Source organism: Syngnathoides biaculeatus, chromosome 3 (assembly GCF_019802595.1).
Source record: "Syngnathoides biaculeatus isolate LvHL_M chromosome 3, ASM1980259v1, whole genome shotgun sequence".
Classification (NCBI taxonomy): domain Eukaryota; kingdom Metazoa; phylum Chordata; class Actinopteri; order Syngnathiformes; family Syngnathidae; genus Syngnathoides; species Syngnathoides biaculeatus.
The window spans coordinates 6,301,171-6,315,603 of record NC_084642.1 but is presented as its reverse complement, the minus strand read 5'-3'; the positions used below and the strand labels follow the sequence as shown (position 1 = coordinate 6,315,603).

At 40.7% G+C, this 14,433-nt stretch overlaps 1 protein-coding gene across 1 annotated transcript in view; it reads right to left on the bottom strand.

Annotated features, from left to right (window-relative positions):
• ly75 (lymphocyte antigen 75) overlaps nucleotides 1-14,433 on the bottom strand; it is a 38,781-nt gene that overhangs the window by 15,555 nt on the left and 8,793 nt on the right. Inside the window, exons 5-15 of the mRNA XM_061813905.1 lie at nucleotides 12,533-12,652; nucleotides 11,206-11,346; nucleotides 10,910-11,107; nucleotides 10,216-10,373; nucleotides 8,497-8,604; nucleotides 7,024-7,112; nucleotides 6,549-6,718; nucleotides 4,353-4,552; nucleotides 2,829-2,971; nucleotides 2,646-2,724; nucleotides 1,145-1,216 (exon numbers count right to left, since the gene is read on the bottom strand). Of these exons, the coding sequence (XP_061669889.1) occupies nucleotides 1,145-1,216; nucleotides 2,646-2,724; nucleotides 2,829-2,971; nucleotides 4,353-4,552; nucleotides 6,549-6,718; nucleotides 7,024-7,112; nucleotides 8,497-8,604; nucleotides 10,216-10,373; nucleotides 10,910-11,107; nucleotides 11,206-11,346; nucleotides 12,533-12,652 (1,478 nt within the window). The remainder of the gene's footprint in view (nucleotides 1-1,144; nucleotides 1,217-2,645; nucleotides 2,725-2,828; nucleotides 2,972-4,352; nucleotides 4,553-6,548; nucleotides 6,719-7,023; nucleotides 7,113-8,496; nucleotides 8,605-10,215; nucleotides 10,374-10,909; nucleotides 11,108-11,205; nucleotides 11,347-12,532; nucleotides 12,653-14,433) is intronic.

The following is a 14,433-nucleotide window of genomic DNA, read 5'->3' as shown; positions in this document are numbered from 1 at the left end:
GTCTCTGGAAATGCAAAAATGCAATAGTTACAAAAGCAAAAAAATGCTTATAATTAGCGCTTTGTCTTTGTCTTTTTTTCTCTCACCCCTTTACAAATTCTGCTCTGTTTGACTAATCTTCAATAAAACTTCAATGAAAATAAGAAGAAATCACAGAGGAAGCTCAAACACTCGGTGTAAAGGGAATGCAGATTCTGGATTCTGCTTGATTTAACACCCGAACATGACCACAAAAAAGCAAATAATGTAGTGAAATAAAGCTACAGTGGTATCTTAACTTTCGAGATTAATCTGTTCTGTGACCAAGATCGTAACTAAATTTACTAGGAAAGTAAATAAATGTTCCCCATTTAAATAAAAATGCATTAATCCCTTCTAAATTCCCCTAAATAACCACCTTAATTGTTTGGTACCTTGTGTCAATAAACAAAAAAAAAAAAAGAAGCAATGTATTATACATTAGAAACATAATAAAACAAATATACCGTAATTTCCAGCCTACAAGGCGTGACTTTTTTTAAAAAAAATGCTTTCAACCCTGCGGCTTATGCAGTGATGCGGTTAATTTCTGCATTTTTTCTAACGGCCGCAAGGGGGCACTCGAACGGAAAAGGTAAGAATGACACCGGTGGAATATATGTGCTGAGGAAGTGGCTTTTACCGGCCCTGTTAGCGCTGTGCTAGCATGTTGCTGCTGTGTTTCGGGTGTGTCTCAGTGATATTTACCGTTAAGTTTTATTTTAACCGGCCCTGTTAGCGTTGGTACTAGTGTTAGCGCTAGCTTTAGGGGCGTTAGCAGCACTAGCACTAACGCTAGCAATAAACTCTTTCTGTGTACGTCTTTCTCTGTAAATATCTCATGTTTCAATGTGGGCACTTGCGGCTTTCACACAGCTGCGGTGTATGTATGCACCAAATGGTATTTCCTTTACAAATGTACTCGTTGAGGCTTGTAACCAGGTGCGCTCTGTAGGCCGGGAATTACGGTTAACTGTTTTTTTTTAAAAAGTGAAATTAAGTTCAACATCAGTGAGACTATTCAAATTTCTCCAAAAGCGGCATATAATTCTCATAAATGTCTAACAATTCAGGGTTGGGGGGAAAGGAATGTGTCATTCGCAGACAAGGGAGTCATGCAAGTCACCTTGAATGCAATGCAGTCCCGACTGTATGCGTCATCCTCATGTAAGTCGTGATGTAAAACATGCATGGATACCTGAGGAAAACACGTTTAAAAAGTACAGTAACATAATTTCTTTCGTGTCTTATCCAGAGTTAAAACAGCACCTAACGTATACTGAACTGGATACGTCCTTTCACACACATGCACAACTGAAAGAACTAAAATGAAATAAATTACAATATTCATATATTATTATAATAAAGTGAATGTTCTTTAATACAGTTCTTGCATGAGCTCCTAATAGGATTGCAATTCCAGCTGTTCCAAAAAGGCAGAGTGAATCTGTTGCATGCCCGTGAGTGATGTTGATATTGCTCGCTTTTACTTTTAATGTTGTTGTTCAAAGTGTGTTGAAATCGTTGTTTGAAGGGTAATAGTTAGCGCGACCCTGATGCTAATTCCTGCTAGCCTTCTATGGTGTTTTGCATTATAATTTAACATTAAGCTAGCAGACCTTTGTTTTTAATGAGGCTTTAGAGGAAAATGTTGGTGTTTGAACATAGAAAATGTATTTCTCTTTTATTTTATGAGTTGGTTTTACACTAAACTTCAACTGTGAAGGAGAAATGAGGCAAGCCCACTTTCAGAAGAACAATCTTTTCGTTTCCTCAAAGTGAGGTTATACAACAGTCTCTCATTTCCTGACCGCAACAGAGCGAGAACAGGTGCTAAGAAAAACTTTAAAAAGTGTGCTTTGATAAACGTAAGTGTGTTTTAAGAGTTTTGAATGTGTTTAAAGCAGGGGTGCCAAACTCATTTCACATTGTGGGCCACATACAAGTGGGCCGGACCATTAAAATTATACCATACTTTACTGCTATAAATAACCAAAATATCATGTCCTTTATTTTGGTGTAAAGAAGCACAAGAACATTAGGAAAATGTTGAAATGTAATTAAAACATTTCATGAAACACCTCAGATTTCCTTGTGAGCCGTCATATTTCTCGCTGTGATGAGTCTCGTAGTGGCGTCCAATATTTTATTCGTTCAATATCGAAACTTGTTGCAAACACACCAAGCACAAAGGTTTTCCGGGCATTTCTATCAATAAATAGTACACAATTTTGGCTAATGAGGGTGTTGGGGTGGGGTAGTGAGCATGGTAAAAACAAAGTTGTAACTACCAGCAGATGGCGCTTTGATACAGTCTGGTGTGTTGGGTCTGTCTCAGTAACAGACTGCTGCTGTCTTCTTCTCTGATCAAAACAAAGTTGTCTTCTATTCTGATCAAGAGTGTCGGATAATCTATGAATTGCATTTTATTAGAAATATTTATTCCGTGTCTTTTATGCATTTGCGGGCCGGTTCCGTGTTTGACACCCCTGGTTTAAAGCATGTGGAATATTGCAGAATGCAGATATTCCCTTATTACAGGTGGGTCTGGAACGAAAAACCGGAATTCAATGTATGCCCTTGTGACAACTAATATGATAAAACAGAATATTTCAATTTTCACTCACAGGTCGGCCGTCACTCCACACCCAGGAGCGGTCGGCTGGGTTTCTTCTGTTCAGGCCAACCCAGAAGTAGCGATCGTCACTGCGGCGACAACAACAGAGGATTCAGATTCATTGTTTAAAAATTACTCTCTCAAATCAGTTAAGTTTCCACCGCTTAGTGTAGAATAGCCACATTCTGCGCACCTGATGGTTTCTCTTATGATTCCATGGATCGCTCGCATCTCGTCCAAGTTGGTGAAACTCGGCAGGTTGGCACCAAAGGCCTGACAAAACCTCTCAGCTTCCTCCCACGACCGCTTACGACTGAGCCTCTCCTTGTGGAACACCTGATTCAGACGCAAAACACCTGATTCAAGAAAACAACAACAAAAGAAAACCTCCGGAGAAACTGAATGTAGAAATGTAAAAAAGAATGAAATGAAAAGAAAGAATTATGAAATGATCAAGCATTTATTCAATGTCCTTGATAGTCAACTCAAGGTCCATGTACAAGTATGCTCTTTGTCCTCACTAATACGGAAACCTTGACATACAAGTAGGACAACTACATATTCCTAGTGAGGCGACACTACTACCGTCCATTCTGTTGCTACTTGTAGGATTACGGAGGCAAAGAGTGCATGACACATTACTACTAGTTGAGTCTAGTACTGTTATTAGTGGTTGAATTGTGTACCATTTGGACAAAGGTGGCACTAGTAGAATTAAAAAAAAACATTGGCAATAAGACAGTCATTCCACTGGTGTACTGAATTGTTTTTCTAGTGAGGCCAAAGAGTGTAAAAGTTCAAGGATATTGAACAAATAATAAATGGTCAAACGGCTTTATGCAAAGCCATTAATACGCTATATACTACTGCGATACATATATACTGTAATTTCTCGAGTATAATGCGTCCTGAAGTATAATGCGCACCCCCAAAGTTAACCTAACCTAACCTAAAAAAAAAAAAAAAAAAATCAGGTAAACCCTTCAACCCATGTACAATGCACACCACCAATTTGCTGCTGGCTTTTCTCTGGCGTCAGGTGGCTATCAAAACAACGTGAGCTCAAACTACGTAGTAACGAGGGTAATGGGCACATTTTTTTTTAAAAAAAAAAAGCGAGAATTTTAATTGTGTGCGCTCTCCCATTTTTTTTTTTTTTTTTAATGTGACCATGACGCTCGTGTTACATAGTTTGAGCTCACGATCTTTTGATAGTCACCTGAAGCCATTGAGGCGAGCTATCGTTTCGGACTGCGGCGCTATTTCCGGGTTCGCGGCGTTATCGGCACGAATTATGACATTTCGTTTAAAAGCGGCTCCACAATTAGCCGTTGTAGTCGGCATTTTTTGTCTTGGTTTAAGTTAAAACAAACTCACGGGCAGTCGTTTCTGATCTTTGGTGCAGTAGCAACAAACGTGCTACGCTAACGATCGTAAAATGCAAAGCACCCCGAGGAGGTAAGAGAGCTCAGGTTGGGGGCACACATAACTGTAATAAATATAACATAAGACATCAAATATCATATTGAATTGTATATGGATACCTTTTTGTTTTTTCCCCCACTCTATGTACCTGTATACAACTACACAATGTGACTGTATTTATTATTTTTCATCCATCCCAAAATATAATCTATTAACTTTTTTGAAAATATTTTGGGAAAAATTTGCACATTATTTTAGAGAAATTACAGTATACATATATATACTCACTCACCTTATAGCAGTATTTAGAGTTTTGTAAGGAAACCCATCCGTCCGGGCACGGCAAGCTGGGGTCCGGCTCCGGTTCTGGTGGCACAACAGGACTGAGGTCCGTCCTGCAAATGGTGCCGGCCGTAAAGACGGTACAGTTTTTCACTTCCCACTTGCCAAGGTGGTTCGCAGTGGAGATCACAGCACAACCTCCATCCCACTCTGCAAAAAAACAATACAAAACAAACAACAACAAAAACACAATCAGCAAGTAGAACTGCCAATATAATCATTTCTTAGCTGCTAAGCTGCTTGGCAATTTCTCCGTAGCCTTTTCCAGCTGTGTGGAGTTGTACAATTTTGTCTCTGGTGTCTTTGGACAGCTCTTCGGTCTTGGCCATGTTAAAGGTTTGAGTCTTTCTGATTGTATGTGGTGGACAGGCGTCTTTATGCAGCTAAAGACCTCACACTAGTGCATCTGATTCAAGATAATGCGTGGAGTGGAGGTGGACTTTTAAAGGCGGACTAACAGGTCTTTGAGGGTCAGAATTCGAGCTGATAGACAGGTGTTCAAATACATATTTGCAGCTGTATCACACAAATAAATCGTTGTGAGTTCTGGATTTTTCTTTTTAGATCATCTCTCTCACAGTGGACATGCACCTATGGTGAAAATTTCAGACCCCTCCATGATTTCTAAGTGGGACAACTTGCAATATAGCAGGGTGTTCAAATACTTATTTTCTTCACTGTATCAACACTGTCTGTTGCGTGTGAATTTAGAATACTTTTTATAATTTCTTAATGTTCTTTTTTTAACTTCTGAATCTAGTTTTCATGGTTCAACTGGTTTTTATACATTATCAGTTTGGGAAGGTATTGAATACATCATATTTTGACCCGGCAGTCTTAAAAGATCACTCAAGAGAATGCTGACCTCCCACAAAGGGACAAAAAAAATCAGGTCATTTTGGCACACTGTTACTAGTGAAGGAAAACCATGCACTAGATGACATCTGTGTGCTACCAGTAGTACAAGTGAAGCAGCTGATGTCAACTAGTCCATTTAAACTAGTGATACTAGTAGCGCACAGAGCGCCCTAGTTGTTCTATTTATGTACTGAATTGCCTAAATAGTGAAGACAAAGAGCACTTTGAGCATTCATTCCATAAATTTGATAACCAGCGTAACATCCACATACTAGTGTGATCTTTGTCCTCACTGGTAAGACCAATAAAATTACAAGGGTGAACGAGTAGAACAATTGTGTCTTACTTATGTATTTTTTCCACTACAGTATGACATTTCTGCACACTAGAAGGCATACTAGTAGGACAACTACAAGTCATCAGTCAGGCAAAACTACTGCCAATTACCGTAATTTCCGCCCTACTTTTTTCACACACTTTCAACCCTGCGGTTTACGCGGTGACGCGGCTAATTTGTGCATTTTTTCTAATGGCCACAAGGGGGCCCTCGAGTGGAAAAGGTAAGAATGAGACCGGTGGAATAAATGATCCGAGGAAGTGACTTTTACCGGCCCTGCTAACGTCTTCCTGCTGTGTTACTGGCGCGTCTCAGTGATATTTACCGGTAAGTTTTGTTTTAACCGGCCCTGTTAGCGATACCGCTAGCTTTAGCGGGTGCTAGCGTTAGCGCTGGCATTAAACTCTTTCTGTGTACCATCTTTCTTTGTAAATATCTCGCGTTTCAATGTGGGCACTTTTGGCTTTTACACAACTGCGGCGAATGTATGTACCAAATGGTATTTCCTTTACAAATGTACTCGGTGAGGCTTGTAACCAGGTGCACTCTGTAGGCCGGGAATTACTGTACAGTACTTGTCCGTAGTGGTGTTACTAGTGTAGCACTGTACTTGTTTTACTAAAGCACTCTAGTGTCTACATGTACGCTGAAGTGTCTTACAAGTAAAGACGTACTACTACACAGAGCATGTGCTCGTGTGATTAAACAAATACATCTAACCTTTGCCAAGGCCAAATGTCAGCAAAAGGGAAAAGAATTTTTGGCTTCGGACTATTATCATGAGCTTATCAGTTTTTGAGTAACTCAGGCAGACAAATATGCTGGAACCAAATTGTTACCTCACTGGCAGCAATGTCAACAAGGGGCTTGGAAGATAAAACTGTTTTCATATTTGCCTACCAGGACCAATAATTCCTGGATACATTTTTGTAAATATCAAGTATTACTTACCTGGTTCCGAAGAGCCCCAATTGGTGTATGTAACTTCGGCATAGGACTCATTCTGGCCGTGCCACTGATACTCTCCTGTGTTATAAACATCCTGCAGTCCTATCCAGAAGTACTGAGGCGTCTTCCTGATATAATCGCCGAGCAGACGGCTAATGAAGGCCTGTTCAAACCTGGATATAAGAAATACAAATAAAAATGATTGTTCAGAACCACAAAAAAGAACAGTTCAAGCCTACAAAAGCACAAAAGTAATAGTATTGATGCATGCTATACCAGTACTTGACACATATGGCAATACCTCGCCATCAAAAAAGAAATGATACCAAATGTGCCATGACATCCTCCATAGCATAGAATTATTTTTAATTAATCCAGTACAGGTGCAGTAATTTAGTCATAATTTTGGTATTCTGATAGTGACACTACATGTGTGGTTCTCGGTACCGGTCAAGTGTTCAGGCGAACCGAGTCCTACCTGTTTCTTATGGTGAGGTTACAGCGATCTTTGAAGGACACCTGCGTGGTGTTCACTCTGTAACAAGAGTTGCCGTGTCTCCTCCATCCCTACATTTAAACAGCAGCGAAATGTTGGCAAACTTTCATATTACTGTAGAAAATAAATGTTCAATTAACTCTTTGAAATTCACAACTACCGTAATTTCCGGCCTACAGAGCGCACCTCGTTATAAGTCTCACCCAGTACATTTGTAATGGAAATATATTTGGTACATACATAAGGCGCACCTGCGTAAAAGCCGAAAGTGCCCACATTGAAACACGAGATGTTTACAAAGAAAGACGGTACACAGAAAGAGTTTTTAAAGTTTTAATACCTTATCTTAGCTTAACATAGCAACAACATGGTAGCACGAACGGGGCTGGTAAAAAAAAAAAAAAAAAAAAAACAGCCGTGGCAGCTACACAGTTGCAACACGGTACCACAGCACAAAGAAAACATACCTAAATCACTGAGAGGCGGCAGTAACACAGCAGCAACACGCTGGCGCGACGCTAATGCTAATGTGGCGCTAGTGCGGCGCAAACAGGGCCGGTTAAAAAAAAACATACGTAAATCACTGAGACACGGCAGTAACACAGCAGCAACACGCTAATGCTAGTGCAATGCTAACGCTAGCACAGCGCTAACGCTAGCGTGGTCCTAACAGGGCCGGTTAAAAAAAAACATACTGGGAAAAATCACAGAGACACGGCAGTAACACAGTATCAACACGCTAGCACAGTGCTAAGGCTAGAACAATGCTCACAGGGCCGGTTAAAAAAAACATACTGGTAAAAGTCACTTCCTCAGCACACATATTCCACCGGTCTCACTCTTGCTTTTTCCACTCGAGACCCCCTTGCGGCCGTTACAAAAAAATGCACAAATTAGCCGTATCACCGCATAAACCGCAGGGTTGAAAACGTGCGAAAAAAGTCGTGGCTTATAGGCTGGAAATTACGGTATTGAAGTCATCCAAACAAAGCTTGCCCGCTAGCAACATGCACTACTAATACTACATACAAACTGTCCTGAGGTTTATGCTATAATGACTGGATTAGTACTTCTATTTTCATTCAGATATCATCAAAGAAAAGACAAATAGCAAAGCTAATAGGGAGGCTCAATATGTAAGGAAGAGTTTAATCGCAGCAAAGAGATATTCATTTCTGAAGCTTTTCAAATGACAATGAATAGAATATGAGGTATGACCCAGCCACAGAGAACAATTCAACTTTTGCCATTTTTAAGCAAAAGGCAGAAATTTTCCAGAAAAAAAAAATTATCATATATACTGTATCACAAAGCTATGAATCCCCTAGATTTTATTGCAGCAATGAAAATAGATTTTTTTTAAAATTGTTAACGCAGTGGCTCAACTATTCTAGAAATGTGAGGTCAAATTATGACGGTTCAGACTTTGAAATCCGGAATGCAGGCAGTACTCACATCCTCAAAGCGACATCCAGCCGTCCCCGATGATTGGCTGACTTCTCCTTTTGTCTGACACATGAACGCTAGCGTCTCAGAACAGCTGCCAACGTGCCAACCGTGAGACTGGGGGGGGTACAAAGATCTTTAGTTTTCATACAAACTCACGTCTACACTGTCACACGCAAATAAACTTGGTCTGCATTAGTGGTGGCAAGTAGAGTACAAATTCAGAATTTTTTCAATCATTTGTATTTGTCAGGGTTGTTACAGTGAATAAAATAAGTATTTGAACACCCTGCTATATTGCAAGTTCTCCCACTTAGAAATCATGGAGGGGTTTGAAATTTTCATTGTAGGTTCATCTCCACTGTGAGAGAGATCTAAAAAAAAAAAAAATACAGAAATCACACTGTCTGATTTTGTTTTAACGATTTATTTGTGTGATACAGCTGCAAATAAGTATTTGAACACCTGAGAAAACCAATGTGAATTTTTGGTACAGTAGCCTTTGTTTGCAATTACAGAGGTTAAACGTTTCCTGTAGTCGTTCAGTAGGTTTGCACACACTGCAGGAGGGATTTTGGCCCACTCCTCCACACAGATCTTTTCTACAGATCAGACAGGTTTCTGGGGTGTCGCTGAGAAACAGAGAGTTTCAGCTCCCTCCAAAGATTTTCTATTGGGTTTAGGTCTGGAGACTGCCTTCATATGCTTCTTACGGAGCAACTCCTTGGTTTTCCTGGCTGTGTGCTTCGGGTCATTGTCATGTTGAAAGACCAAGCCACGACCCATCTTCAATTTTCTGACCGAGGGAAAGAGGTTGTTCCCCAAAATCTCACAATACATGGCCGCGATCATCCTCTCCTTAATACAGTGCAGTCGTCCTGTCCCATGTGCAGAAAAACACCCCTAAAGCATGATGCTACCACCCCCATGCTTCACAGTAGGGATGGTGTTCTTGGGATGGAACTCATCATTCGTCTTCCTCCAAACACGGTTAATGCAATTATGACCAAAAAGCTCCATTTTGGTCTTATCTGACCACAAAACTTTCTCCCATGACTCCTCTGTATCGAGGATTGATCGTCATGTTTAGCTTCTTCCATTTTCTAATGATTGCTCCAACAGTGGACCTTTTTTCACCAAGCTGCTTGGCGATTTCTCCGTAGCCTTTTCCAGCTGTGTGGAGTTGTACAATTTTGTCTCTGGTGTCTTTGGACAGCTCTTCGGTCTTGGCCATGTTACAGGTTTGAGTCTTTCTGATTGTGTGGGGTGGACAGGCATCTTTATGCAGCTAAAGACCTCACACTAGTGCATCTGATTCAAGATAATGCATGGAGTGGAGGTGGACTTTTAAAGGCGGACTAACAGGTCTTTGAGGGTCAGAATTCGAGCTGATAGACAGGTGTTCAAATACATATTTGCAGCTGTATCACACAAATAAATCGTTGTGAGTTCTGGATTTTTCTTTTTAGATCATCTCTCTCACAGTGGACATGCACCTACGGTGAAAATTTCAGACCCCTCCATGATTTCTAAGTGGGACAACTTGCAATATAGCAGGGTGTTCAAATACTTATTTTCTTCACTGTATCAACACTGTCTGTTGCGTGTGAATTTAGAATACTTTTTATAATTTCTTCATGTGATTGATTTTGCCAGCTCTGTTCAGCACAAACAATCATTACACAAATGGACAACTTTCCCTATACACATACACACACACGAACACACCGCGGAGTAGAACACGCAGCTCTTGTCCTGCGAAGGCTGCACCGGCTCATTCGGACTCCAGAACGTGAAGGTGACTGGTGACTGGTCCACCCACTTAAAGACAGCAGGATTCCCGCCCTCTCCGACCAGACCGATCCAAACAACCAACCACGGTCCACCTGACAAACAGTAATTCACATGTGATTCTCAGTTTAAACAGGTATACACTGGACTGAACTCGTGTATATTCATAATTTGGCATTCACAAATTGGTTTAGTCTGCGATTTTTGGGAGGGAACCTATTCTCCATTATTTGGTGAAAAACCACCTCAGTCACGTCTCATATAAAAATATTGCTTTGACGGCATCAGGTGGTGCCGTGGTGCAAAGCACCTTTCGTGAACTAAGGGGAGGAGCTTTATTTAGTCAGGCCGTAGCTTTGTCTAACATAAAAAAAGTGCTTTGTCACCATCTTTTGGCAATTAGATTTTTCCCTAGCTGTCAATTTGTCATAGATTTTTATTCATGGGAGGTTTCTTCCCTATCCTTGTGATGTGAAGAGCATGAAAATTATTGTTTGAATGGCATCTCCAATTGAACAAGGACATTTATTGCTTTTGATTGGATTGATCCTGAAATTTAACCCCAAAGCCAAATATCCCAAACCTTTAGACAGTAATTGTGAAAACCTGGAAACTTAAGAGAGAGGCAGACCCGAAGCAAAACTTGTGCTGATCATCTCCTTGGTGTCGATGGAATGGAGGCTGGCCAGAGAGCTTCCCCCCTCGGTGCGGTTGCAATACTGCTGCGCGGCGGTGAAGTTCGAAGGGTTGTCTCTCACTAACTTGTAACACCAGCCGTTCCATGGCACCCAACCAGGAGCGCACACCGTGTCTTTATACATGAGGGACTCTGCAGGGAGAGCAACACGGGTAAAGTGTCTTTAACGGCATCAATAAATGACTGAAAGGCTGACATTCACGCGAGTTGTCCAACGTAAAGTAAGCAACCTGTTTGCGTTGACTGAGTGGCGTTGACTGTCTTCTTGCAGACGTACGGCAGGAGTTTGCTGCATGATTCGGCTTCGTAGTTCAGCTTGGAGTTTAAGACGCCGCAGTCTGACTCAATTATTAGGGACGCGGGGGGCATTCCTGTCATTGAAAAACAATCACGCACAAAAAAAAAAAAAACACTTTATGACAGAATAGAAGACAAGTGGCATTTCCCTCTGGGTATATTTTAAATATACGCATTATCCATTATCTGTGGGGTTGAGTTAACACCAAAAAGTTTCTAGGAGTTGCCTCCCCCTGACCAGAAAGGCTTCTTCAGAAAAATCCCCGGCATGTCTGGGCAGAACATCTTCAAAAATCTCCAATGGCATGTACTTAGTACTTGGGTAGCGTTCATGACAGGCTAATAGCGTTAGTATTTTTCACTTTCACTCCTCGAAAAGAAACTACCAGATTACAATAACTCGGAGGCGTCTATTCATGGCGATTAATGGTCTTATTCATCGAGAAGAACCCACCCCCATCCCCCCAATGCCAGGGCGGCCAACAAGCAAGGACAATGACCTTTTTTTTACACCACCAGCTATTAGCCACATTGTTCCTCCGACAATCCACACAAAATCTTTGTATGTTCAAATACAGTAAATGTTTACCGAGGTCATGCAGACTGCAAATAATGTAATTTCCGGCCTATAAGCCGCGACTTTTTTTTCCCACACGCTTTCAACCCTGCGGCTTATGCGGTGATGCGGCTAATTTGTGCATTTTTTCTATCGGTCACAAGGGGGCACTTGAGCGGAAAAGGTAAGAGTAAGACCGGAGGAATATATGTGCCGAGGAAGTGATTTTCACAGATATGTTTTTTTAGAAACCGGCCCTGTTAGCGCTGCGCTAGTGTTAGTGCTATGCAAGCGTGTTGCTGGTGTGTTACTGCCGTGTCTCAGTGATTTTTACTGGTATGTTTTTTTTTTTTTTTAACCGGCCCTGTTAGCACTGTGCTAGCGTGTTGCTGCTGTGTTACTGCCGTGTCTCAGTGATTTTTACCGGTATGTTTTTTTTTTAACCGGCCCTGTTAGCGCTGTGCTAGCGTGTTGCTGGTGTGTTACTGCCATGTCTCAGTGATTTTTTACCGGTATGTTGTTGTTTTTTTTTTTAACCAGCCCTGTTAGCGGCGCGCTAGCATTAACAACAAGTTTTCCATTTAGAATATTTCCCAAATTTGTCATCTTAACTTCGCATGGAAATTTACCATGAGATTTTCCAACCCTTTGTTATCCTAATAAAAAAAAAAAAAAACTAAAATGAGGATAAGAAGCATCGTCACCTGCTTCCCAGCGCAGGATCGAGAGCGGGGAGCCGTCTGACCACTGCCAGCCCTGAGATGTGTCCAACTGGTGGAGGCCGATCCACATTCTCTGGGGCATCACCTTGAGGCCGTCTAAAACTGAAAAGAACCAAGAAAACGCAACGGAGCGCATTTTAGAGAAAGGAAAGTGACACTGACACTAAGGAGAGGTGACGTCGTCCGGTGGAAGCCGAAGATGACAATATGACTGATTATGTATCTAAAATTGGATCACTTCACAAACGTCTACGGTTAGTCTGACGTTGTAACCTTCAAAAATGTAATTTGGTTATGGGCAAGTCAAATCCCGAGTCATGTCATCTTATTAATGCATTCTTATGGACCACATCTACTTTTCATAAAAAGAGGTCTGATAATGATATTACATTATTAGCCAATTCTAACCTGTATGTATAACACATTATCATCATGTCTCACCTCAAGTCACAAGACTTTTTATTCCATTTATTTATTCATTCCACATCCTTTATATCGATCTTAAAGTCCATGTACTAGTAGCATGCTCTTTGCCCTTACTAGTAATACAAGACATAACACCAGTAGAAAGTAGAAACTCCAATATGACATTCTGCAAACTAGCAGGAAAACCTAGCCACAGTACTAGTGAAGTAAAAATGTGCAATAGTTGACATCTGTGCTATATTAGTTCACTAGTGAAGTGCTACATGTTAAGTAGTATAATTATATGCCACTAGTAGTATTAGTATAATGCAATTATCAAGTAGTGCGGTTCTACCTCACTAGTAACAAGCAGTTGTCCTACTAGTATGCCAAAGTTGTCCTATTAGTGAGCACAAAGATCACACTAGTATATGGGTCTTAAGCTAGATAAAGTATATTGAGTATACACTACCACAATTAACTGTAAAAGTAGAAAAACTAAGGAATGCTGGTAGTACAACGGTGTCTGTAGTGTGCCTTAGTAATTTACTAGTCACATTTTTTCCACTATTGCCTTCCACCATTGTTTAAGATTACTGCACACTATTTAGACAACTAGTAAAACCGTTGTGACCGAGGGAAAACTACAAGTGGGCATTTTGGCACAACTGGAGCAGTACAACACAGGAGGCCATGACAGAAGCCAACTAGTTGGGCCAAGCAGTGTTACTAGTCCATCACAGTAATTTATCAGTAAGCCAAAAGTGGCACTAGTAGCCATCTAAACTTAACTACTTCTACAAGTATGCCGTAATCATTGTACTTGTGTCTCGAATTGTCTTACTAGTGAGGACAACTTGCGTACTAAAGCAAAGCAAATTTATTTGTATAGCGCATTTCATACACGAGATAACTCGATGTGCTTTACATGATTAAAGGCAGTTGAAAACAAAGAGAAAAAACATTTAAAACGGGATGAGAACAAGAAAAATGACAAACACATTATTAAAAAAAGAACACAGTTAAAGACGCACACAATGCAAGTAATATGATCAAAAAGTGGATATATTCTAAAAAGCATGAGAAAAAAAAACATGAGTTTTCAACATAGATTTAAAAACATTCACACTTGGGGCTGACCTCACCTCTTATGGCAGCTTATTCCATTTTTTTTTTGCAGCAGCATAATAGCTAAATGCTGCTTCGCCATGTTTGCTTTGGACTCTGCGCTCCATTATTTGACCCGAGTCGGTCGATCTCAGAGCTCTACCGGGTTTGTATTCCATGAGCATTTCTTTCATGTATTCAGGACCGAAATCATTTAGTGATTTATGGACCAGTAGCAGAACATTAAAATCTATTCTAAAGCTGACTGGAAGCCAGTGCAAGGACTTAAGGATTGGAGTTATATGCTCTGAACGCCTTGTTTTGGTCAGAACGCGAGCTGCAGCATTCTGAATGAGCTGCAGCTGCTTAAT